At 29.6% G+C, this 27,618-nt stretch overlaps 3 protein-coding genes across 8 annotated transcripts in view; 1 reads left to right on the top strand and 2 right to left on the bottom strand.

The window, feature by feature from the left end:
- Positions 1-10,049, bottom strand: part of LOC119601234 (nocturnin) — a 40,130-nt gene extending 30,081 nt beyond the window's left edge. The window contains exons 1-2 of one of the 5 annotated variants that reach the window (XM_037952533.1): positions 9,917-10,049; positions 9,573-9,678 (exon numbers count right to left, since the gene is read on the bottom strand). In XM_037952533.1, the coding sequence (XP_037808461.1) occupies positions 9,573-9,637 (65 nt within the window). In that variant the 5' untranslated portion in view covers positions 9,638-9,678; positions 9,917-10,049. Of the gene's footprint in view, positions 1-514; positions 995-9,572 lie in introns of those variants that run through there. The other 4 variants (XM_037952450.1, XM_037952238.1, XM_037952381.1 and 1 more) reach the window with 4 other exon arrangements.
- A 2,519-nt stretch (positions 10,050-12,568) lies between these two features.
- Positions 12,569-26,440, bottom strand: LOC119601115 (phospholipid scramblase 1-like). Of its 2 annotated transcripts, XM_037951907.1 has the most exons (6): positions 26,186-26,440; positions 25,771-25,946; positions 17,793-18,066; positions 14,009-14,499; positions 13,784-13,942; positions 12,569-13,052 (listed from the first exon to the last, which is right to left on the bottom strand). In XM_037951907.1, the coding sequence occupies exons 2-6, from the start codon at positions 25,879-25,881 to the stop codon at positions 12,993-12,995; spliced, it is 1,095 nt and encodes a 364-aa protein (XP_037807835.1). In that variant the 5' UTR covers positions 25,882-25,946; positions 26,186-26,440; the 3' UTR covers positions 12,569-12,992. The 2 variants fall into 2 exon arrangements, with proteins under 2 accessions (XP_037807835.1, XP_037807887.1); XM_037951959.1 differs by lacking the exons at positions 17,793-18,066; positions 25,771-25,946; positions 26,186-26,440 and adding an exon at positions 15,905-16,226.
- Positions 19,426-22,295, top strand: LOC119601057 (mediator of RNA polymerase II transcription subunit 25). The gene is made up of 2 exons (XM_037951788.1): positions 19,426-20,050; positions 20,112-22,295. The coding sequence occupies exons 1-2, from the start codon at positions 19,564-19,566 to the stop codon at positions 22,172-22,174; spliced, it is 2,550 nt and encodes an 849-aa protein (XP_037807716.1). The 5' UTR covers positions 19,426-19,563; the 3' UTR covers positions 22,175-22,295.
- Positions 26,441-27,618: the final 1,178 nt, after the last annotated feature.

The following is a 27,618-nucleotide window of genomic DNA, read 5'->3' as shown; positions in this document are numbered from 1 at the left end:
ACATACATACATTTATTTGTGATAACAACTTTTTTGTTAATTCATCCAAACATGTATTCAAAAACAGGATGAAAAATTTAAGAATTACTGTGGGGAATTACTATTGATTAGGAAGTACATTAAGATTTGTAAAAATTGTACAAACTAGACAAGCAAATAAGTATGAACTTTTTAACTTTTCAATATCTACTGTAATGTGGGGAGTCATTATCTGAATGAACGATAAGTACTTATTACAAACAGTCTGTAAAAGGTGCACTTCGCATTGAGACAGTAAAATGATAACATTATCGCATTTCAGCAACAACAAAAACCACAAAAGAATTGGAGCATATGAAAAATATACTCCCCACATAGTAACAACAAATTATTAATAAATAAAGAGAAAAAAGATGTTAATATTATTATTATTATTCTTTACTAGGCTGACTGTACCTCTCAGTAGAGGGGTGGTAAGGCATTGCAATAGTAACATATTTTTATTTGATTTTTTTTTTTGCAAATTTCAACTTACCATTTCTTTAGATTAATTCCTTTTTTGGGAGGCAGTGACTTTACAGAATTTTAATTTAAAATTAAATTCAATTCAGGTCAGTCAGTCAATTGCGGCACATTTATTTAATTTAAAAATAACAATAAATTTTCGTTTTATAAAACTGATAAAATTATTTCATAATTTTGAAACTTTTTATATAAGAAAACTTTTTTTAACTTTTTCCTTTAGCAGAAACTTGCTAAGTTGTAAACATTATTAAAAAATTTATAGCAGAAGCCTTGAATTCTATAATCTTTAAAATTACAAGAATTTAATAAGACTTTTTTCTTTACTATTCACTAACTGTTGAAGCACTTGCAGGTAACTTCTTTTATTTAACAAATTATTCCGAATAGTGCGACCGACGACAACTTGTGAAAATATAAAAACGTTTCTATTTTGTAGTCCGATCAAAAATCAACTAAAACGCCAAGAAAATACTCGAGAATCTTTATAGCAAAAGAAAATCGTGACTCTTAGTGATCGTCGTCATCCGACTATGAGTGGTAAATGAAAATAAAAAATAAAAAAACAACAGAAAATAAAAAAGTAATGAAATCAAAATAAAAACAAATATACATCAACAGTTTATTTTGAGTTTTTTGCTTTGTTATTATTTAACACATATTTAATTTTTATTTTCAATATTTTCAGTTCGTACTAGTAAAAAACTGAGCATAAAAACAAAAATAAAAACAACAAATGAGAACCAAAACACAGGCCAGCCAACATTACCAACAATTAACTAGTCTGACTGCCAGACACTCATTCTGTCTGTCACTTTGTGATAAGGATAACGACGATAATTGTTTAAAAATATATAAATACAATAGCATTTTTAATTCATGCTTTTGTTGCTTCATACATACAATTATACATATGTATGTTAATATCAACTTAATGTTTTTAAATTTTTCAATCAACATTTCATGCAGATAATAAGAGTGCCTAATAAGAGAGTCGTGAAAAAATTTATAATTCCCGACATAACAAAGAATTCTCTTTAGTTAAAATTAATATTGTTATTATATCTCACATTAGGGTTTGCAATACCGGAACGTTAAAAGAAAATTGGTATTTGAATGTGTTGCAACAAAATTGAGAATAATTTCAATCTGATGTTTCGTAAATGTTAGACTGACTCATTGTGTAAGGAATTAAAAATCATGACCAATGATCAGTCATGGAACCATTCTACAAATAGTGATCAGGCAGTTTTCGGAGCAGCAGACGTATCATATACTACTTGCACAATGCTTTAATAGGTCCCTCTGAACCATAATACAAATAAGAGAAGGCTGCATTCTAAACACTGTCCATCGAAGCAATGTGATATGAATATATATCTCTTTAAATATTCGTTCCAAAAAATTCATCGTCGTTTGTCTCAATTACGCATATACTATTAATGTAACCTTAAACAAAAATAAGAATCCTATTTGGACGTGTCCGATCTCATACCAGACACAGAATATTGTGGAAACTTTGAAACACTAATCCCAGATTGAATATCTTGGTCAAGAGCAAATACCCTTAGGAATCCGTTGCAACACGGATTGCTCTAAATTGGGGGACAAAATGTGACTGGGGTTCTAGCAATAACAGAATGCGTAAATTTGATGAGAATGAATATGGCGCTCACAAGGCTTAACATATTTACCGACAGCCAAAAGGCAATTAGGGCGATATCAGATGATAAAGTTAAATATAAGACCATATTGGATTGTAAAAAAAAACTAACCGAATACTCTCCCAGTGGTAAGGTTTACATTATATGGGTACCAGGTCACTCAGGAGTAGTCGGTAATAAAAGACGAACGTAATAGATTTAAAAGGAAGGGAGCTCGAGGTAGATAAACTTACGAACGAAAAACCATATGACGCAACGGGGACAGAATAAAAAATAAGGATGAGAGAAACCCATAAGTCCTCTTGGAATAATGAAACGGTGGGTAGAACTACAATGATCCTATGGAGTGACCCTAACGAGAGCGGGACGAGAAGCCTCCTCAAAATTAGCAAGTCTAAGGTTAGTAGGATAGTACGTATACAGAATACGTGGACACAGAAGATAACGGACTTAGCTATACACAATTGCATGTGTGGATTCAGACGAATGAAGAGAGGTCAGTGAACTCTGGAGCACTTTCTTTGCCATTGTCAAGCTTTCGCCGAAATTATATCCAAATATCTTGGGAGTGATATTATTCCGTATATAACATCCTTCTCGAACAAGATCTGACATGCCTTAGGAGAGACATCCCAAAAAGAACTGTTTGAAGATCGTAGTGTTGTGTTCCTTAACCGGTAAAATCTTCGTTTCCTCACGAAGATATTGTTCTGAGGACATCTGTAAGCAACCCGTAACGGTGCAGCATTTTGGCAGCACTGAAAATGTATCCATTGGGTATTACTCAGCAAAGAGGACCACGCTGTAGCCAATAATTGATCAATGATCGACCAATCGTTTTGTATGTAGCCAACAAGTTTTCTTGTTTATACCCCAAGTCCTGTCGGCAAGTGCTTCTAGTACATCGCAATTTGTGCGTAATTACATTGGCATAAGCGGAGGCAAAAATGTGGATATCACTGATATGGTGGCTTCAACAACAAAGACCGGAACAATTAATTTAACGCAAAATTTTACGATGGCATATTTTTATGAAATTTAACTGGTAAAGTCCCGATAATCACCACTATATTATTTCTGTGGGACTGTTAAAGATAGATAGATAGGGATTAACGGAATAGACCCTTCATTTATATGACAGTCATATATATGACTGAATGTACATATGTATGCGTGGACATGAAGGGCATCTTTATAATACCTTATTCTTTCATATAAATAATTTGTTTTGTTTATTTATTTTTTTATTAGTTTAGAAAACTTTAACACTGTATATGTGTAAAGTTCTCTCGATTTATAACCACAATAATAAAGTTTATATTATTTGTTTTGATATAAAACCGACCTTGTCATTAGATTATAATGTTTGATTAAATTGTGTTAATCAATTTTTTGAATATATGTATTTATAGTAATGTTTATTCAATATATTTAAAGTTCTGACATTGATAAATTATATTGTTAATTCTATGATGGGTGTGTATTTAAGACTCGGTTTAATATTGCAAGCAGTGGCTAACTCTAAACACTCAGCAGGGGCTAAAAATCTAGGTCTGTGCAAGTATCTTACATAGTTTACAAAATATCGATTGTTCGATATATTGTTTGACATTACATCCGTCAAAACCAATGATTATACAAATGTATTTTTTCCATGGTTCGATAACGCTCGCCCTTGGACAAAAGGCGTTTCCAGCTGCTATTTCGAAAAATTGGCCAATATCCAAAATTAACACCTAATTCTTACTGTATGTAAATACATATTAAATATTTTTTCTTATGAACCATTCTTAATAAAGGTGTTGACAATCATATTTAATTCGAATGTGAATAACAAATGTGTACATGTATGTATATGTATGTAAATATAAAATTTTATTTTTGCAGATACATACATTGTGATAAGAATACCAGTACAATTTGGTTTAATTTAATATAAGTAAGAGATTCTCTGTAAAACACCCCTAGACCAATTGCAACTTAATTTATCCAGAATATTGCAGTTCATATCTGTGGCAAGCAAAAATGTATCAACAAATTTGTTTAACAAAATAACAGTTATCTGAATATATTTTTGATGACAATTTGTATTTTTAATGAACGTTTAAATTTTACAATTGGAACATGTGTTTTTGTGAATTGAACCGAGATAGTCAAATTTAAAAATTGTTGATAAAAAGAAACAGAAATACAATTTACTGGACTACTCTATCATTGTGAACGTATATAATACATATTTCATATATTTTCAACTGACTTTTTGTAAAAACTAATTAAAGATTGAACTTTTCTGAATTACAGATGAAAATAATTTTTTGCAAGACATAAGAAGTTAGAACATTTTTACAATGATTTTGCTCTTGATATAAAACCTTATGAATTTCTTTATTTAAGTCGTCTAAATTAAAAAAAAAATATTGTAAAAAATCTAGAACGGCAATTTTTTTAATTATTCATAATGAAAAAATTTTTGAAAAAGGGTTAAATTTGGAAGAAAAAATTATATATTTGAAGTTTTAGTTATTTTTTATGTAAAACAAATTTATTGGTCTTTCTCACAACACTCTAGCAATGGTATCCTGTCACAAAAATATTCAAAATTCCGAAATTGACCTATTTCATCAAAGACTTCGTCCTTGGATTAAAAGAAGAGTACACGACAAAGTTCATCAAATTATCTTGAAAATTGCATGCGCACAACAAATGCCATTAGGAGTTGGCTGATGTCCTAAAAAATCGATATTAGTTTTTAAAAATTCACATTTCTTTATGTTTAATGTCAAATTTGCTTCGTGTAGCACTTTAGGTACAATTCTTATTTTATCAAACAACTCCTGTTCTGTATTACTACCCATAAGTTATCGTCCATATCGATTTTTACCATTAATGTTTGAAAAACCACTGGCGCGTTTTTTAGACCAAAAAGCATACGTTTAAATTCGATGAGACCGTCAGTCACATCTCGATCACTTTTTTTTTACTTCTTCCCCGATTTATTTGTGTTTTTCGGATTGTTACTATTAATGTTATTAGGTATTGTACCGGTTGCTCTTTTCTTTTTAGTATCATTTGTTTTTAACATAATTTTATAGGACACATCTCTTTCATACTCACTTAAAATTTCCTGTAATTGTTTAACAGAATCGATTTTATGAGCTATCGCTGCTCAACTTGAATTTCGCGATTCTGTAGTCCTACCCGAAAATATTTAACTTGTTCACTTAACATGTATCGTTTAACTAGCTTTCAAATTCTAAAACAATAATCCGTTACTTTTTCATCACTTTTTCGACCGGCAGTTATCATTTTAAAATGAATTTCTGCTTCACCTTGTGACGTTCAATTGGAATGCAGAACTTAAAGAGGCTCTAACGAGCGGAGCCTTTCATTTTACTGTACAACGCGAGAAGAAAACACCTTTCTTCCCATCGATATGCCTGTATTGCACAAATTGTTCAACAGATAATGATAATGCGTTCTATGAGTCAAATTCTGGTTTGAGGAATTTAAATTACGTTTGATTCCTCGTCTTTAGGAGGAGCGATATTTGAAGACGCTTCTTCAAATTCATCAATATCCTCGTTATTCTCACCAATTTCATCGGTACCGAGGAAACTTGAGAGACGTAGAACAAGTTCTGCCTCGTCCACTTTCAATGTTGAAAGCTTTTACATCTTAGAAACGTTAAGTACTTTTGATTTAAAAGACTTAAAACTCTTGTTAAAACACGTCTTTATATTACAAAGGTTATACGAAAGTCATTTTTTATTAATATGAAAAACTATTTTCAATGAATATTAAATTTTGACAAATCTCGAGTATTAGGAAAAATCTACTAAGTTAAAATACATTTAAAATAAAATAATAAAGTTATTGAATAATAAATAAGGGTTTCTTATATTATGGACCGATCCTCATAAAATTTGAGATAGTTTTTGTTTTAATAAAACTTGTTAAGTCAAATTTCATTAATATACTAGTATTTTAAGCCAGTCATAGGCGTTAAAGTAATTTTTGTCCAATTTCGTTCGCAGTTTGAAGGAAATTATTAGCTTTTTAGGGAGGACTTTATATGGTGGGTAGAGTAAATTATGAACCAATCATCATTAAATTTGAAAGATAGATTTAATAGTTCCTATAAATCCTGTTTATGTCGAATTGACACTACCCCCATATAAAGTCACTTTCAGAAAATGCTATACGGAAAGTGACTTTATATGGGGGTAGGATCAATTATGGGCCGATAGCCATAAAATTTAACAGTTCAGTTCTTATGTTTATGTCGAATTATGTCGCTATATTGGAATTTGGTTACAAATAAAGAGCGTTAAAGTAATTTTCTGAAGAGACTCACGAAACAGAGTTTACTACTCTACTATCAATAGGAATATTTTAAGAAAAAATGTATTAAATTGTATTAGGGAGATACTAAAAGTACTGAAGTTTTCAAATATTGATCTTTATTTATTAGATTTTATTTTTGTCTCTGATTTTCAAAAACTAGGAGATCTAAAAGCTGCATTGATATCTCGAAAACAACTAATATGTTCTTTACATATTAGCCATAAACGTAAATGTTCAGAATTAAATGTTCTTTATTTAAATTAGAATTTGGTAATTTGTAAAAAACTGCTTTCGAAACAATTGAAACACTTGCTCTTTTATAAATACAATGAAATAGGAAATATTCATGGTATTTTCACAATTTTAATTCATTATTTTCAGATTTTTTAATATATTAATAAAATATTAATTAAATAAAATAATTATTTGTGACTGGTAATGTCAACATAAAAGTGTATTCATGACAATGAACTTTTCTTGCATATTTTACACACCGAATTCCATTATTTACTGTTTTATCAATAACGAATTCTTTTGACCAGGAATGGGATTCATAAAAGTTTTTCTTGTATAGTGTTTGTTAAAATATTTTATTTGGAAACTAAAATCACAGGTTAAAATTAAGAAACTAAAGAATTTGGTGTCTATATTTTGAAAAACAAAAAAGATTTATTATTGATAAAATTGCAAAAAGTGTATATACTAAGGTATTCAATTATTCGGGTTTTTATAATATTCGTCTTATTTGAAAAAATAATTATTTGAGGTTTTATGTTAGCCGGTTAATAATCGGATAATTCAAAATTATTCGGTTAACCGAATAAGTAAAATAAATAAAAATAAATAAAACGAAGTGAAACTGGATCTTTCTTTATTAATATAATGGCTTTTTTACAATCTTTTTCTTCCTACAACACACAAAATTAAAATTTTCAACTTCTTTGAGTTAATTCTACGTCAATTTTTAATGATTTTTTTCAAATATGTATTAGAAATTATTTCTTCACATGTGAAATCTTTTCTATATAAAAAATTATGTTAATTAATTTTAAGTTTTTGAGATTTGTTCAAATAGTTTCAGAATTAATACGTTCCAATGAACTGTATAACTATTGCCGATGAACTTATTAGAAATACTTAAGAAACACAACAATATTCCTCGAAAGTGGTTGTATAAGTAAAGGCGATATCATTATTTCAAATATTGTTGTCCAAGAATCTGAAGTGTTTCCGTATGAACCCATTCTAGAAGCAGGTAAATCAGAACAAATTCTTAAAATGTTTCTGAAGAATTGATATAAAAATCATCAAATAAATTTTATTCATTATTGGAAAATAATTATATTAAAGGAAGAAAATTTATTATAAAGATATTGAATTTTGTATGAAATTTATATGAAAAGGTTATTCGATAGAAATTATTTGGTTTATTCGTTATTCGAAATTTGGCATTTTTCATTTATTCGAGCGATTAATCGACAAAAATTCATCGATTAACCGATCGACGATTAACTGTTTGAATACCCTAGTATATGCTCTCCACATGAGATCGTCTACATAGTAGAGTAGTTCTTTGAATTTCTACCATATGTACATATTTGGAATTTCTAATATACACCGAAAGGGAGTTTTCCTCAAAAGCGGATTTTTAATTGTGTTCGGCTGTCACACAGTGTTATTATTTGAAAAACATTATTAATTCAGTGAAAATCTTCCGATTCGATATTCGTAAAATCAAGAATTACAAATACAAAATGAAAATACCTACAACATATTTGAAATTATTAAAACAGTTACATCTCTGATATTAAATGTATGAATCAGGCATGGAAATTAAAAAAAAATAAATAATACTAACCTTTACCAAAAAGAGTATTTTTTCCATTTTTGTTCAAATTATGTGAGGACTAGTTTATAGTTTATTATTTTCTAAGAAATAATCTATTAAATATTCTGTGGACTATTTCACCGAATAACTACAGACTATGGTCTGGTCTAATAGATCTATCTATTGATTATTTTGATGGCTAACCTATTGACCGGTATAAGGATTAGTCTATTAAATGTTCTATGGACTTTTCTACATACTAACAAGTAAGAAAATATAGTCGGTTGTGGCCAACCATATGATACCATACACCAGTTATGAATGAAAATATGATTTATTTTTCATAATAAAGCATTTATGTTAAATTTTACGTTGGGTCCGATATATTTAAGCAATTTATTGACAAAAAACTAATTTTCTGAAAGAATCTTTATATGGGAACTAGGGGCAAATACGGACCGATCCCGATAAAATTTGGTGGATAAATTTATGTTTACATAATTTTTATTTGTGCTGAATTTGACCGCAATATTAGTCTTTATAAGTGAATTGTAGACATTCAAAGGGACTTTGTGTGGGTGCTATTATCAAATGAAGCCCGAAAATTACGATTCAAATTCTACAATACTGAACTGAGACTCAAAAATGTCTATTATTATTCATTTTGTAACCGACAAAATAAAAAGCCAAGTTTTTATAAAACTTAGTTCAAGGTCAGATGAGAAACATTTTAACCCCTTCTTATAGATATATCAAATAGTAAAATGTCATAAAACATTCAATGCTGTTTTTTAATTTTGCCGGTTTTGCAGTAAATGAGCGACATTGTCTAGTCAATTGATTAATCTGTGTATTAATATTAATAATATTGACTATTGGTAGCTTTATGGACTATTGTTATGACCAGTTTAGTAAATATTTAGCAAAAATTTATAATATATATAAAGTAATTAATATGTCGTGCGTACAAATTACAATAGTACAGAATTTTCCATGCCTGCTATGAATATGTTTATTTAAATAATATACACACTAATATACAGATTTGGAAAGTTCTTGGAGAGGAACAAAAAAAAAATAATAAAGAACTCACACACATTATACATACTAGTATTATACAATTTAAAAAATATATTGTATGTCTATACGTAAACGTTGTACATACTAACAAATAACTAAAGTACATACAAAGTTTTATCTAACAAAATAAAAAATAAATGAAATTGTTTACTTACAGAAATTTCTTAAATATTTTGTAGAATGACACTAAATAGTAAACTATTGTTGAAATTAGCAACATTTTTTAAATTTAATTTTATTCACTTTTTGCTTATTTTATTTCTGTGTTAAATAAATAATAATATAGTTTATTAAAACTTTCTTTGACTTTTTTGTTTAAATTGACTTTTGTACTTTTGTAAATGATTCCGTTGTTTTTGTATTTAGTGTCAAATAAATAAAACAACTTTATGGAATAGAAGACAGACACTGGTGGTATTTGTTGTATGTATGTACTATATTTTATTTATATTTTCTTTTTTATTTATTGTTGTCTGAAAATATTTTATTTGTATCTTACTTAATTTCCAAAATATTTATTGTAGGAGAGCATTCATCACGTTTCACCTAAAATAAAGAACTAAAAGCACAGATGAAGAAAACACACAAAAAAAACTTGTTTATTGGATCCACTATTGGAACTTTCAACTTGCGTTTGGATACCGTAAAAAATGTAAACAAACTATCAGATATGGGTACATAAGTATGTATGTACATAGTTTATAATAAATAGTACTTTTGAATTTTATAACACTATTTTATTAATTTATAATTTATACTTGTGATTTCTAAAAGATTTTAATTATGTATCACCTTAAAATACTTAATTACAGTTTTTATTATATAAAATTAAATTTTTATTTTTATTAAAAAAATAATTTAAAAATGACTTGCATTTACATATTACAAATGATGTACCAATTGGTGTCTTTTTATTGGTACATTTACTTTCCATCCCTGTTATGGGTATTTTACATTTCTCTCAGCTGATTGTATAAAATAGTTCATTTGATAAGGCAGTTCATTAAAACAAGTAAGGTAAAACAGTTTTCTACACTTTTTTAAATTTATTTATGTGACTGTTTAAATATTTCTTACTAGTTTAATGCCCCTATTATGGTTTACAACTCAACTCTTCTTTAGTTGAAATTTTGGTCTTTGGTATTATCGATAACAACTTAAAATTTAAAGTTGAAATTTATTACAACTTTTTTGAAAAAAATTACAACTTATCAAAAGCAGTTGTAACAAATTACAACTCAATTGTTTAGAATAAATTTTTAAAATAAAACAAAGTAAAGTTTTTTTTTTAAACATTTTTTTTAAATTTCATTAATCACTGATTTCAAGCGAATTTACAATAAAAAGATGTTCAATACATTTGTCATTTACGAAAAACAGAAATTCATAAACTTTTCACTTAATTTTATGACAAAAAAGCACTTTTTAGGTTGGCAACATCAACACAATTACAACTGAAATTGGTTGTAATTCATAATACCAAATATAAGTTGAGTTGTTCTAAAGTTGAGTTGTTTCAATTTCAACTCAACTGAGTTGAGTTGTAAACCATAATAGGGGCATAAATTAAGATGATATTTTAGTTAAACAATATTTAAACAATTGGAGCCACGCGACTTTTTTTTAATTGAGAAACTATGTATTAAAATTATTATACATAAAATTAATAGAAACTATTCCGCACATGTGAGAAAACAATATTCTCAGGAGGACTAGGACTGGTTCAAAACTAATCGAAATGTATGAAAAATCATGCCCCATTTAACGTTGCGATGTCCTAGGTGAGGATGTTTAAAGATATTAAACTATTTTTTATTTAAGGTCAACTTGCATTTTCAAATTTAAAAATTATTAATTTTAAAAATAATTTTCAGAAAATTTGAAATTTTTACACTTAAAAGCTTGCCATGAGGAAATTGCGGGACTTAACCCAAGCAGTCTACTAGGTTTTATCAAGGGAATCAGACTTTCTTTTATAGGGTACTAGTTCGATGAGACCCTTTGGAAGTCGACCTGTTTCTAGTCCTCGCTTTTTCTCTCTCTTTTTGGTTTTCTAACATTTTGTTGCTCTATTTTTGGATTGCCATTCCTAAGAAGGGAATTACAATATGGTCTCCGAGTGGAGTTGGACCTTTTTATTGTGCATAACCCTTCTTAACCTTACCTAAAAGCTTGTCATCGATTTTTTTAAATTAACGTAATTTGTTTTTTCTCAATATTATTCGACACAGCCAAATATATCACTTGTTTTATGATATAAACATTAAAAAATTACAACGTAGATAACGTTCCCCATTTCAAAAGGTCCAGCAAAATTTCCCTTTTGCTATATATCGTCATATGAAATCCAAAAAGCCCTAAGTCACATTGAACAAATTTTTCAGGAGAAGCAAAAAACCGTCTAAAATGATAGATAAACCAAAAATGTTCAACATCTTCTCAAGTTAAGCTTATTTCTTATTGACAAATTATTATTTGAAGAAAAATTTGCGGTTTTTGTTTTACTTACGGAGATATGAAACTTACGCCCTTGAGAATTTGTTTTTTCTGAAACCGAAAAGGGCCTAAGTTACGTTAAAAAATAGTAAGTTTTAACATTTTCAAATAAATTCAAATCGGGTTTTGTTGGTCAAATAGGCCGAAACATAGAAGGCGTAAGGCTTCTTTGTTTTCATAAAGATTTTAGGAAATTGGAATTTTTCTTAGATAAAATTCTAAAACTGATAAAATAATCTCTAAATTACAAGGATTCGCTAAAAGTGCCATTTTTGTTTCATTTGATACCAACTTATAAAATTTCACAGTTTCAAAGTTAAAAATTCAAAAGAATTTTAAAATTTTCATGAATTTTAAGGTAATTTTAGAACATAACCTTTTAGAATTTCTTTGATAGGGACGTTGATTTTAATAGTAGGAGTGTAAAATTTAGCAGGAACATGTATTTTGATACGGTGCATCATAATCAATAAAAAAAGTCGATTTTGATTTTTTTGTAACTTAGGGCTTCTTGGATTTCATATGACGATATGCTAAGGTCAATCGCTAAATCAGCGTTAAATGTAAGAAAAGATTGATGCTTTTAAGTTTTAAATTGTTTTATTAAAAAATCAAATTGTTACTTATTAAAAAAATATATATAGCACAAGATTCAAACATTTTAGGGAGATTTTAATAAAATACACAGGCGATTTAAACGTTATTTAATTAACAATGAATTAAATTTATATTTTCATATTCATACAAGAAATAACTTTTTTTATACTTTAACAATAAGTATTATAAATAAATAATATCCTGAGTTTAATTATTTATTTAAAGCAACAACAGAATAGAAAACAGTTTGGTGTTGATTGTAGTTTTTTTTTTCATTTGATAAAAAATACTTTTAAATACAAAAATTAATAATTGTAAGTAAAACCAAGCAGAATATTATAAAATATTTTTAAATAAATTATACATAATCATGTATGTAGATAGTATATGTACATATGTATGTTACATAGACATATTTTTCAAATAAAATAATAGTAATAATAAAATAATAAAAATAATAAATGTTTATGGTTTTAAAATGTCTACAGCATTCCGGGACGATCACTTTCAATATTAGCGGATTTTTCAAAGAACATGGCATCCTGTAATTTTATAAAAAAAAAAAATAATTAATTATTTATAGAAAATAAACAAAATATGGAAAGTAATTAATATACTGGGATACTGGCGGTCAATCTATTCTTACAACTTATATTAGCAATACTCAAAAAAAAATTAGTGGAATGAATAACTTTTGATTAATTTAAATACTCACTATAAGTGAACTATTTTATGTTTAATTTTTCTTTGTTGTAAAAATACTTTGTTCATTCGCTGTATTAATTTTAAATAATATTAAGAAATTAAAAAATGTTAATAATTTATTTTCTATATAATGACATATTTTTTCCAAAAAGATTTCTAAATGAAACGATCTTTGATTGATGTAACATAATTTGTGAATTTGTATAGAAAATTTAACATACATTTAACAGTAATTATATTACTGATTAATTATGAGGTCCATTATATCACATTGTAGGAACCATGTGATATAATTGAAATATGCTTCGCCTTTCGGCCAAGAAAGGCGTATGTGTAAAATTTCGTCAATTCAACTTGACAATTGCGACCTGTACCTTACACAAGGTCTTCATGAACAGCCAGCCAAACGGACAGACAGACATACCCTCCCTATTATATTGTTATATGATATAAAAATATTGCATAGTTTTTTTGTGTTATATAAAATATTTATCATTTATCGAAATGATAAATAAATAAATAAATAAATAAATAAGAAATTAGAAAATCTAGTAGATATTTTACTTACAATAAGGAATGTTGCACCTAAAAGCACAGCTTTCATACGAACATCCAAATCCAAGGGGAAAGTTATACCAAAGAAATCGGCATCAGTAAATATTTCACGTGCCAATCCAGACCATTGTTTGGAAATTTTGCCAATGTTTTCACCAGTCAAAGAAAGAATCTAAATCGAGAAAAATATGTTAAACAATAACATAACATAACATTGAACAAAACAAAAATTTCTTACATTAAACTCAACATCACCACACATAGAAAATGTACAGAATGGACCCTCAATACGTAAAACAGTATCACCAATATGATTTTTAATTCTAAATGCTGGTGCACAGAGACTCCATTCCTGTTCGATGGTACCGACAACATTGCCAGGAGGTGCCGAGACTTCCATTGATTGTAAACAGCATGGAAACAAACAACTGGAGCAGGCCAATGGTCGATGTACGTGTATAACTTCATTACGGAAATTATCAAAAATTTTCATATCGAATGGACGTGCTGGACCACACATGTTTCGGGTACAGCAATCATTATCTTCGACGGCATAGTAGACCTTTTGACCGAGAGCATTTTTAATGGAAAATTTATTATTGGTTTCGAAACCGGTAAAAGCCTCTAATAATTCGACTTTTTGCTTAACTAACAGTTGATCTATACTAGTAAGGTATTCCAAACCGCGCGGACAATTCGGAATGCCGGGCGGTATACTCATCCAGTCGCCTGCAAGAAGAAAAATTAACAATAAATTTAGTTTTAGTTTAGTTTAGTTTCTTGTTAATATCATTGAAAAAGTGACATTTTTTGCGTGCATATAAAAAGAGCAATTTAAGAAAACTAATTTGTGTAGGTGATATTAGAATACATACATCTCAATTTGTATGTTCATTTATATACACAATGTCAAATATTTGTCCACTTAATTAAGATTTTGTTTAGTAAACCTTAACGTGTTGTTGTGGAAATTACTATGAACATTAGTCTTGTCCCTGAAAATATGTTTTATTCTGAATGGTCTAAAGTTATCCAGTTCAATTTCGGTGTGAGAGCAATTTTTTGTTGTAAACCCTTTATCGGGGGAATTAGCCGTTTCTTCGATTTGAAAATATAGAGAGCATTCTAATTGACGATCAGAATTTTCTTCTTACTTTCAGCAATCAGGTTTTTTGCCGCGAACCTCAGTCTAGTCTCAGACCTTTTTTCTTAATTATTCTTTATTATTGAATTTTCTCTTACTCTAAAGGGAATGACAATGGACCTCAGTGGCATCCGGATGGATTTGTACCTCTCTGATGCATAACCTTTCGTAACCAAACTTAACCAAGGATGCCCTAGTTGCCAAAACTATTAAATTAGTATTACTTGAAAAAAAAAAACTAATTCCAAGGGCAGGTCTAATATACATGGCACGTTTCTACAGTTTAGCGGCGGCATGTGTATCCAAATGTAACAATTATGCTTAATTGAGTAACAAAAGGGTAAATATTTCAAAGTCAAAAACTAAATGTGAAAAATAATATTTATGTAAATTGTTTTTAAATGTAATATTATTGTGTAAAACAATTACTGATAAATTTCAATAATTTAAATAAATCATATATTTTAAACCTCATCCTGGTTGTGCTTAATTGTGTAGATTTAGAAAAATATCGTCATATGATTTATGGTCAACAGTATAACTTTAAAAGCGTGAAATTTTTTAATATAAATAAATATTAATCTAATCACTTGAACGCAAGATAAAGTTTATTTCAAAAACTTCATAAGAAAAATGATTATTTCTTTATACTTTTCTAAAAACTATATTTATTCAATTCGTAGCAGGTAAATACGTCATATACATACATACATATTTGATAATATATTAGAGCCTATATGGAATAGATTACATTTCATATACATATCTGTGATTTAATCGATTTTGATGATGATCGATTGTTTAAAATAAAAATGTTTGTTATTATACAATTATTGTTAAAATATAAAGTTCAAGAATTTGTTCCCGTTTTGATTTTTTTTTTTTAAATTTACTAACTTTTGATTTCACAAGACCAAATTTTGAAAATTTTATAATTGAATTAGATTTTTGTAAAATAATTTAAACAGCAAAAATTATAACAAAATTTACCTTTGATCTTCATCGCTAAGAAAATATTTGTAACCTTTCTTTTTCGCCGATTTATTTAAACGCAATGAATGGCGAAACTTTTTCGCCAATGGTTTATTGCCTTCACGATAAACTAGATTTTTAAACAATTTTGTTTGTTTGCGAAAATGTTCATATTTTTCATACAGAGTATGCCAGACGATACGTAAAACTTTAGAACCATTATTGGTTTCATTATTATTTGAATGATATTTATCGTTATCATCATATGTATGATGTAAAGCATCACTATTATTGTGGGCGTTTGATGTTAATTCTAGAGTTGATTTAAAATCACTAATTACTGTCATAATTAATTCAAATTTGTTTTAATTGTTTTTTATTTATAAAAATGTTTGAATATCTCAACTACCACCACCGCCGCTGTTGTATTCAAGTAAGGTTCACTGTGTGACTGTTAATGATTTTTAAAATTCTGTTTATAACTGGCAGCAGTGGAAAAAAATTCTATCTTTGCCAGTATTTTATTGTTTAATTTAAAGAACAAGTGATAAGACGTCGACTACTATATTACCGCCATCGTATGTAGGAAATAAATAATGAAAGGCATCTAGATTTATATATCAATGAATAAACTGTTTATACTAATGTATGTGTTTATCTAGGAAAGCAAAGAAATGTATTTAAAGATTTAGGGAGTGTATGTATGTGAATAAATAAATATATAAATAAATAATAATTGTAATAAAACCAGGTATATTATTTATTATTCAAAAGTGTATCTTAGACAACTCAGTGAAAATAAGTTAATTTTCCTTAAATCTTATCTTTGAGATTAACACTATGTTGTTAGTTATAGTCGTATTATTTACTCAGCGAAACTAGATACAAATACAGGTAACCCTCGATTTACGCGGTTTGTAGAAACCAAATAAAATGCGTTTAAATCATATACAAAATCTTATTTTGGGACTAAAAGTTGAAGCATGCTTTTCTGGGTCCTTATGAGTTTTAAGGATGATCTACCGATGTCCGTATGTAAGTCTGAAACATTGTTTCATAATTTCACATAGCCACCATACAAATAAATATAAAATGTTGTTTATATAGCAAACGTGATAAAATTCAGTCATTCAGATTCATATACACCTTAACATTATGTTGTGGAAAATATCGGATGTCAGGCCATATTAACAAATATCAGAGGTATACATCATTCATTATACGAAGTCCAGGAATGGGCTTTTAAAATTCTTTAAAAATTCTATAACCTGTAAGTTAAAGTTAATGGATTTGACAATTGGAGCATGATATTTGGATCGATATGGGTAGAAAACTAAGTAAAAAATCAAAGGCCTTGATTATTTATTATGCGTTTATTTAAATATTTTTTTCTGTGAATCAAATTTCACATAAATTGTAAATCAAATATTTTGTACTTTTTTTCAGGTCTAGAAATTTTAGGTCATTGAGATTATTTAAAAACAATATTATTATCTGTTTAAAGAATGGAAAAACATATTAAAATATTGTAAACATGTCTGAATGAAGATGTATGCATTTAAAACAGACGTAACATAAATGAACTGCATTCAAAGTTTATTGACTCTGATTCATCACAGCTATAAAATAACAATAATATAACAAACATGAACGCAAAATATGAAGAACATTAAAATAATTATCAGTCTTAATTAACGTCGTATACTATATACAAACGATCTCTTCATTCTTAATCGAATACAAGAATGCATTGTATGTTAACTCTTCCAAAGATGCAAAACTAATAACAACAATTGATTGTGAATAAAATATTTTTATAAATAATATTCACATACATTGTACACAGTTAGAACAAGATGAATAGTTAGGACGAGATAACCAAAAGAAAAGTTGCATTTTAACTTACCGGGTGGGCCCATTGGTTGACCTGATGGCATAGGTTGGCCTGGTTGAGTTACAATTGGAGCATTTGGTGCATCATATCCAGGCTGAAAACCGCCACCTCCATTATACTGCTGTGGTGGTCCTCCACCATAGGGCATTTGTTGCGGTGGTGGTGCCCCACCGTAAGCAGGTGGTTTCGCATATGGTGGTTGTGCTCCACCACCAAATGGCACTTCACCGTAAGGCATTTGAGGTACAGGTGCGTAACCTTGTGGCTGTTGTCCAGGAACAAATCCCTTTTTTTAAGAAAACATTTATTATTTATTAGTAAATGTGAATTTAGAATATGTTTTATACTTAATATAATTGTTGTAAAATAATATAATTAATTTGTTTTAAAATTTTTACTTGATGTTGTTGGCTTTAACGTTTACATGGTATTAATCATTAAAATGCTTTTAGTTCTAATATGAGTATGCGATAAAATTAAGGTGATAGTTAAACATTGATAAATTTAATTGTTATTATACAACCAACGACAAATAAATGCACTTATTACAATTTGCAAATAAAACAACAGTACAATACCGATTTATGAATCCGGAACAATAACGATTCGAGTTATTAGTTGTACTTGCCGGCCAAAATTAGATCAAATATCAATTTATAATACGAAGAATTATACAACAATTACGCAACGTTCACAATGGCAGAGAACTCCACTCTGGAGTGAATTAAAATGAAATTTAAAATACTTATTGTTGATAAAAAGAAAGAAAAATACAATTTGCTGGAGTACTTCATCACTGTGAACGTAGCTTTATAGTCAAGAATGACAGAACTTATGGTATATCTAATATACGATTTATTTTTTAATGAAGCATTTCAGTTTGTTTTTATTCGATATATTTTATTGGCATATTTATGAGCAAATACCAATTTTAGAGTCCAGTAGCATATGAGCTACAAATTTTACAAAATTATCTTCAAAATTGCGATCTGTAGTTTGATTACATGGTTAACATGGACAGACGGGCGGACATTGCTTAATCGATTCAGAAATTCATTTTGAGCCGAGTGGTATAATTAAGAACATACTTCAATATAGAGTATAAAAAATACATGAGGGCTCGTTGCTGTGACTATGTGAAATTGTTAACTAGTTTTTGTTTAAAATTTTTAAATATTGCAAAGAAAAAATAAACGATAAAAAACTTTCACATGATATCAAAATTTTATAGCATTTCTTTAACAAAAAAATTTCAAATTGGAGAAAACATAAAAAATTACATTTTTATTCTCCGGCACCGCAACGCTCACCGCTTTAAAGTTTAAAAACTAATCTTGCTTTTTCGGACATTAGATAATATAATAAACATATTCAGCATTATTAAAAATATTATAATGTTAAAATTCTTTCCAAGTTTAGAACAGTATCTCTGATTTATAAACAAAAAATTTAGATTTTTGTAAAACAGACATTTCCGTTATATTTAAAATTAAATAACATTTATCAGTTATTGCTTTAACATATACTGCTCCGTTAAAATATACGAATGCTGTTGCTGTTAAAACATATGGTATCTGCTACACTTTTATACAACTCTGTCAATTGACACTAAAAAATCAATATGGCAACATTATAAATTGTTTTTAATTTTTTCACAACCATTGCAAAAATATAAAGCAATTGCAGAAGAAAGTAGAAAATTGTATATATAAATGAAATAAAACAAATCAAATTGATATTACAAACAAATTAAATTGTTTAGAACTGCATTGTACACAAAAAAATGGAAATGGAGACTTTAGCAGATGTGGTTTTCTTGGTCGAAGGTTCGGCAGCCAACGGGGCATACATCAATGAACTGAAAACAAATTACATAGTACCAACATTGGAGCATTTCAGCCAAGGACCCATTGAAGATCGTGAATACCTAATATCGGAACGATATTCTACACAATATTGCGTGGTACTCTATCGTACCACAGCAAATTTACTTGAACCTATGTGTACGACATTCGGACCATATTCATCGCCTCAAAAAGTTATGGATTTGTTTGAGCGTCTGCCACTGACAGGCGGTGGAATGGAATCATGTGCAAATCTGGCAGAAGGTTTAGCAACAGCTCATATTTGTTTCGATGACATGAAAGAGCATCGGGCGCGTTATAACAAGGATGGAAATTTGTCAACTCAAAAACATTGTATATTAATGTGTAACAGTTCCCCGTACTCAATGCCGGTTATGGAATGTTGGAAATATACAGGAAAAACAGGTAATTTTTTAAATGGATCGATATCTTATTGCCGAAAACTAAACAAATGTACTATTCTTAGTGGAACAATTAGCGGGACTTTTCCACGAACGCAAAATAAATCTTTCTATTATTGCACCACGTAAAATACCAATATTATTTAAAATTTTTATGAAGGCTGATGGCGACCAGCCATTAACAGCTAAAAAATATGCCAAAAATATTAGGCATTTGGTATTACTAAAGGGCTACCACCTTAAAGAAAGACCACAAAGTCCAAATAGTGCAGCAGCTGCGATGGGCAACCAAGCGAACCAAGTGGTGGGTGGTCCAAATCAACAGCAACAACAACAGCAGCAGCAACAACAACAACAGCAAAAAAGTGCTCAGCAACAAAATACAGGTTTGACAATGGATAATACGCATGCTTCACCTCAACAGCAACAACTCCAACAGCAACAGGTTGCTCAAATGGGTGGTATGAATCCTAATCAGCAACCTGGTAATCCACTTAATCAACAGCTATTGCAACAGCAGCAACAACAACAGCAGCAGCAACAGCAACAATTTGGTGGACAAAACCCCATGCAAAATCCCAATTTCCAGGGACAGGGCAACCGTTGGGTATTCAATCCCAATCAGCAACAACAGCAAGCTCGACCACAATTTTTGCCAAATGCACCTGGAGGACCTATGGTTTCAATGGGTGGACCAGTAAATCAAGGTGGCATGCCTGTACAAAATTCTGCTTTAATATCCCAACTTAGCGCTCCGCCTAATCAAAACGTTAATCCCATGATGCAACAACAACAACAGATACGTATGCAGATGTTAAATCAACAGCAGCAACAGCAAATGCAACAACTTCAACAACAGCAGCAACAACAACAGCAACAGCAAAATGTTATGAATCCAAATATGTCAGGCCCTGGAGGACCAAATCCTCAACAGCAACAAGTTCCAGTTGTTGCCAACAACCAGCCGAATACTTCGATGGCAAACCAACAAAATCCTGGTCCATCTTCAGATCAAGCTGTTATGCGTGATAAAATTTGGTCGGGCACCTTGGAGTGGGTAGAGAAAAGTAAGCCTGATCAACAGAAAATACCTCGTACTCTACAATGTACTGTAACCGCCAACATCAAAGACGGAGAACCTGAAATCAAGGCTATAAACTGGCCACCTAAACTACTAATGCAGCTCATGCCTAAGCATTTGGTAGGTAATATCGGAGGACAATTTCTCAAAGACTCCAAAATGGTAGTTTTTAAACCGCAACCATGCGAAGCACTAGACGCCCTGGCCAAAAACATGACAACAATTTTTGCCGGCTGTGTACACTTTACAACTCCACCAAATATGCCGGCATGTGATATTAAAGTTTTGATTCTGTTATACACGGCTGAAAAGAATGCATTCCTAGGATTTATACCTAATAATCAATCGATGTTTGTGGAACGTTTGCGAAAAGTCATTCAGCAGAAGCAGTCAATGGGTATGCAACAAACAGCTGGTGGTGGACCTAATAGTATGCAACAACAACAACAGCAGCAACAACAACAGCAGCAGCAGCAAGGTCAGCAACAATTACAAAATCCAATGGCTGGACAAATCTCGGGTAACATGAATCCCCAACAACAGCAGCAGCAACAGGATCCTAACCAACAACAACAGCAGCATTTTAGTCAATACAATCCACAGCAACAAATGAACATGCAAATGGCCGGTGGTCCCATGAATCAGCAAATGATGGGCGGACCACCTATGTCTGGTGGACCCGACCAGATGGTTGGCAATAATCCTATGCAACAACAACAAATGACCATGATGCAGCACCAACGTATGCCCATGATGGCTGGTGGTAATCCTAATAATCCCCAGCAGCAACAAATGCCTCCTCAACAAATGCAACAACGCATGGTCCGACCCATGATGAATAATAATCCCGGTCTTAGACATTTACTCCAGCAACAATCGACACCCGGTCAACAATTTCGACCACAAATGGGTGGCGTTGGCGGTGGTCCAGGTGGTGTACCCATGGGTGGCGGCGGAATGCCTAATCCTAATCAAATGACTGGTGGTCCTGGAGGCCCAGGTGGTGGTCCAAATCGTCCATTCGACGATAATTTTGAATATATGTAAACATTTTTTTATAAAGCAATATTTGTTTTCATTTTTTAATATCTCATCATACTAAACATATTAAATATCTCTATACAATTTGAAACTTTAATAAAGTTAAAAACTTGAATCACTAAAAATATATTTTACATTCATTTCATATAACTATAGAAAATGCTAAACTGACAAAATATTGTATGCGTTCAGAGCTGTGCAAAAATGTATAGCAAATTTATGGCACTCCTAATATAACGATGTAATAGGCACACCCAAATATTATGTTATTCGATTATTATTTTTCCTCTAAGTGTAAATCCTAATGATTTACTACTTTTAGTTTACATCTTTGTTGGAAAACTCTTATTAATTCAACGACTAAACCGCTAAGAGCGGGTTTTTGAGATGGTAATCAAATGCCAATTAATAATCAGATTAGTTAATCTAAAAATAAATTTAATCTTATGTTAATCCCCTTTGATGTTTTTGAGTACAAGATTAAACTTAAACGCAGTGTTGCCATACAAAACAACAGAAAACTTCACTGTTTGTTATCAAAACAATGCATATTTTATAAAAAAGAAGACAATTGTAAATTTAATATGAAAATTAATGAAAACTTAAATTAAAAACAAAAAAATGTATTTTGAAGTGTCCATAATTTATACTAATCAATAAATAGAACATTTTAATGTTTATATTTATAAACATTTTATTAATTTTTTTGCATCAGCTGTTTACACTTTTGCATTTCGTGCTTAAGATTAAACCACCTTCATTGGTCGCTTAAACTTGCAAACAAAATTAACTAATTGAGTACTCAAAAACATCTTTCGAGGATTAATTTTAATTTAATCGCTAATCTTTCACCTAAAGATTGGCCCTAACTGTACTTAAACTTTGTTAGCTTTCATATACTTAGAAATAAGTAGTTGTTGACCTCTCGTCATTTTGAAGCCTTAAAGAGCACTTCTTGTTGTGCACAACTTCTTAAGGTAATATATTATATAAAGGAAGACAATTCTTCTCCTTTGTACAAAACTAATAATCCTTTATGTTTTATTCTTTTTTGTGTATTTTCACTGAACCTTATCGGATTGACGCCGAAACATCACTTTTTCTCAGGCGTTAAGAAAGTTTTCGCGGCAAATAGTTTTAATACAAAACAGGAAATTTTCGATATAACCTAGTTTTATTGTTTATCCGCGGTATTTACACGGAGAAAAAGCAAGGGTAGGGATTGCTGTTTATCCCTCTTCCAAATTTATTACCCACACAAGTAGTATATACTATTAAAAATCCATGTAAATTTGTTTGTGAATGGTTTTAGGAAATCGATTTGCGAGGAAGGTTTTTGCAGCAAAATGACCACAGAAAAAGGTTTTCGTTATTAGAGCACTACTGGCTACAGGGCCTAATTTTTGTTATTACCTTAATATACATACATACATACATGCATACTTAGATATAATCTAAATTTAAATTTTTCTATATAAAGAATTAAACACTCCTCATGCAATCTGATCAGAACAGTTTAAATTCCGTCGTTCTGATCCCAATTAATATTGTTTGTTATCAAGTTCTAAAATTCGGGACGGTTTTATATTCAAACTAAGGGAAGAAATTTTACTTAAATTTTGAAAACTTCAAATAATTATCAAAACTTAAGTAAAATTGCGAACGAGGGTCTAGTGTTTTCGTTTCGAAAAAAGTGGTAGCTTCTTTACATTTTCTGAAAAAAAAAATATAGAAATAATTCCACATTCAATTAGAATGCATTTCCGTTACAAGTGCGTAATCACTTAATAAATAATTTACCGCGATGGATGTTAAATAACGACAAATACATAAATAGGTATATAATTCCGTTTTAAAAATTTAATTTTTTTTTGCCCAAATTAAACTTTTAGGAACAGTTTTTTATAAAATTAAAATATAAAATGTGGTTGTTATAGACAAAGCTTGGAAAGAATGAATTTGGAATTCATTCCCTTATATTTTTAATTCGGCTTTAAAGGAATTTAACATTCTATAGGAATTAATTTATTAGAGAATTAATTCAACTATATCGAAAGCTTTATGAATTAATTCTAGGAATTAAATCAAAGGGAATGAGTTTGAAGAATTGTTAATTCTTTAAAATATAACTCAATTTCAAAAAAAGAATTAGGTAATGAATTCTTTTAGAGCTTTGGTTATAGAAAATAAAGGCAATAGCTTAAATACAAATATCTACCGTAACCAATACAAAAATCAGAATGAATTCATTTGCTTACTAGTCTAATTGTTAGACTTAGGAGCCAGTTTACAATTTTGCCAGACGAAAATCAAGTTGAATTTCCTTATACCATATAAAACTTATTTAGGAAATTTAGGATTTGATAAGCAATTATTCTTAATTACTAATAACAAATTCAACATTATTAGAAATAATATGCGTTGTAACTAAATTAAGATTAATAATAATAAAAAGTAATGTACAAAATGACGTCATATGTTTGAAAAAAGAAACAAAAAATAATTTTTTAGATATGAACATACAGTGGAGACAACAAAAATAGCACTTTTTTTAAATAAATTAAATATTTAGCTGAATTTGAACCACTTCTCGCTGCTTAACTAGGCTAAAATTTGCCAAATATAAATGACTCTTAGTAATTAGATAAATTCAGAATATTGAGCTATGTCACAGAATTCCATTCAGATAAAAAATGGAATTATTACTTAGTAAATTAATTGCTTAAAACTTTAAAAAAACATAATTTAATGTAATTGCTATCCCTCTTTGAAAAATTGAAGTGTTTTTATTCTGAAAAGGTTTTTTTCTTTTTTATAAAGAAAATTTGGAAAAATAGTTCCACTTTTGACCAGAATAGAATTATGTGATATTGTTTCCTCTAAATCGTGATTACATAAAAAAAAATTTTGTTTTCGTTGACATCAACTGTCCAAATTTTCCAATTTTAAATTTAAAAATTCATTCTTTCATTAAAAATATATTCAAAGACGATCTAATTAAGTCCCTTAAAAAAATTACAGCGACCGAAGGTTAAGATATAAGGTTTATTTCGTATTAAAATTTAGATTACCGAATAAAAATAAATCATTCATAAATATGTATCAATTTCGTGAAACAAGCACAGGTGCCTAGTAGTTACCACCTACATAAATATAAGGTCTTTTCATTAAGATGATTTTATGAATTTGAACATTTTTCGTTTTAACGATCGTACTAAATGTATTAGATATTCGGGTTTGTGATGGAAATGGAAAGATTTAAAAGAGTGTGATAATTTTTTATGATGCAAATTAATATTATCCAACATTTTTTATTTAGAATAAAAGCAAAGAAAGTATAGTGGTCCCTAAACTGCCGCTATATTTTCCAACCACATAATACGTTTAGCGAATCATCGTATTTGTTGTCTACATATCCAAACAATGAAATATTCGTAGGTATTTTTTTTTTTAATTTCAACAATTTGGCATATATGTAGTCAGTATATAATATAAACATTTTGGTAAAAACACACATTCAAATAGAACTTTTAGGGGCGTTTTGCAAAACTGTATCTTTTTAAAGAAAAATAATAAAAATTTGTGCATAAGTAGGTACTCACGTAATTGCCTGGTGGCGGTGCGCTTGGATTATAATTTCCTGGAGCAGCATTAGGCGCATAGCCGGGAGGAACGTAGCCTCCTTGATTTACATTATTCATTGGCATTGACATTTTTCTGTTGAATGTCTAAAGGTCTAGACTGGTTATTGAAAATCTTTTTAAAATTGACAAATTATCTGCAACAAAACGGAATATAAAAAAGTCTATATTAATCATAACTGCAATTGTTTTGTTTTCATTCAATATTGAAACTGCATAATATAAAAAGTAAATAAATGAAAAACTACGTCATTGATTGTTATTGTTATTCACCCAACGTTCATACATATTTATTTGTTTTATTCACACAACATAAACGGTGAAAGTTAACACAAGCAAAAACAAATTTTTCTCCACTGATGTCATCTTTACTTACTTTTTCCCGATTCTTATGATGCGAACACGTTTAATTTGCTTCTATATTATTTAAATATAATAATTTATGCCTTTTAAGGAAAGTGTTATTATTTTTGTTTTAGAACCACTAATGTAAAAGAAACATTCTTTATTTAATTTTACTGTTGACGCAACTGTTAGATGTTAACATTAAAAAAATAATGTTAGAAACCTCGTTGTTGTTGTATTCTTCCAATAAGAATTTAAAAACAGCTGTTTTCGTTAAGTGTATATGTAGCCAGATTGTAAAATATTTAAATAAATAAAATATCGAAATAAGATGTGTTTTACAGAACGGACGCCAGTGTGCGACACCACTTTGCGATACTAGTTTGTTTTGCAAAGGGGGTGAGCAAGAGGAAAAGACAAGACAAGTTGAAACAAGTCATTAAGTGGGAAAAGTCAAAAATCATCGAGAAGTCGATATAAGCAAATAATTAAAATCTATTTTTTTTGTTACAACTCAATTCAATAATGCTTCTATTTTTATTGGAAACTTTTTTCATTTGTTAAAAAATGACACGAAATAACACCCAATGAAATAATACCCAATTATGAAATGAAATTACTCCCAACGAAATGTCCAAATAAGTTGGACATTTTGGCCATATAGGGTTTTATTCAAATGAGTGTAACTTTTCACTTTTGGTCCTAGCAAAAATTGTCCGAAGAAGTTTAGCGACCCAGCAGTTCGGCGGGAGAGTAACCACTAACCACTTAACGTGCCAATTATGGTGGCCCCTATCCACCCGACAACCCAGGTGATTAAACACTTTAACATAGGCTTGTCCTACGAGGAAGTCAATCGTTACTCTATAGCCTACAATGAGACTATCAAGAGCTATCAATAGCAGGGTACGAAAATAAACTAAACAAAACGTTTGCAATTGTTTCGGTTTGAACTTTGCTGTGAGTAAAACAAGAAGAAAACCAAAACAACAAAAACGATTTTCTCAGTTGGTTTTGTATTGTTTTTGCTTTTGAGCACATCATGTTCATTAACTCAAATGTACGCAGCTAGAAAAGAACAATGGGAGCAAAACTGAAAGTTTTCGAGCGAAACATTTTCGCAAACGTTTCCTGATGGTTTTGCTCATTGTATGTTTTTGTAGATGCCTATGACAATCATCAACAATACTTAAATCTTGTTTTCTCGAAAAAATAACACTGAATAAAAGAAGATTTTTCTTTTGGCCACTTACCAGTTTGTAAGAATTTTATAAGATCTTGGAGATTCGAATCCTTTTTAGTTGCAGCACAAACCATGTTGAATGTTACCGGCAAAGCGTTTGTGATATCGTTAATTACCTTTTTGATGTCATCTGATGTCCATTTCAATACAAGCGATGATAGTGTCTTCGTTTGATTTTGGTACATTGGCAATTAGACGAGATAAAATATCACCTGCTCCGA

The sequence above is a fragment of the Lucilia sericata genome, unplaced genomic scaffold, assembly GCF_015586225.1.
Source record: "Lucilia sericata isolate MDLA Ls3-8-SP2 unplaced genomic scaffold, ASM1558622v1 Contig000000F_arrow, whole genome shotgun sequence".
NCBI classification, from domain to species: domain Eukaryota; kingdom Metazoa; phylum Arthropoda; class Insecta; order Diptera; family Calliphoridae; genus Lucilia; species Lucilia sericata.
Note: the sequence above shows the minus strand (reverse complement) of the source record. Positions and strands in the feature narration are given on the sequence as shown.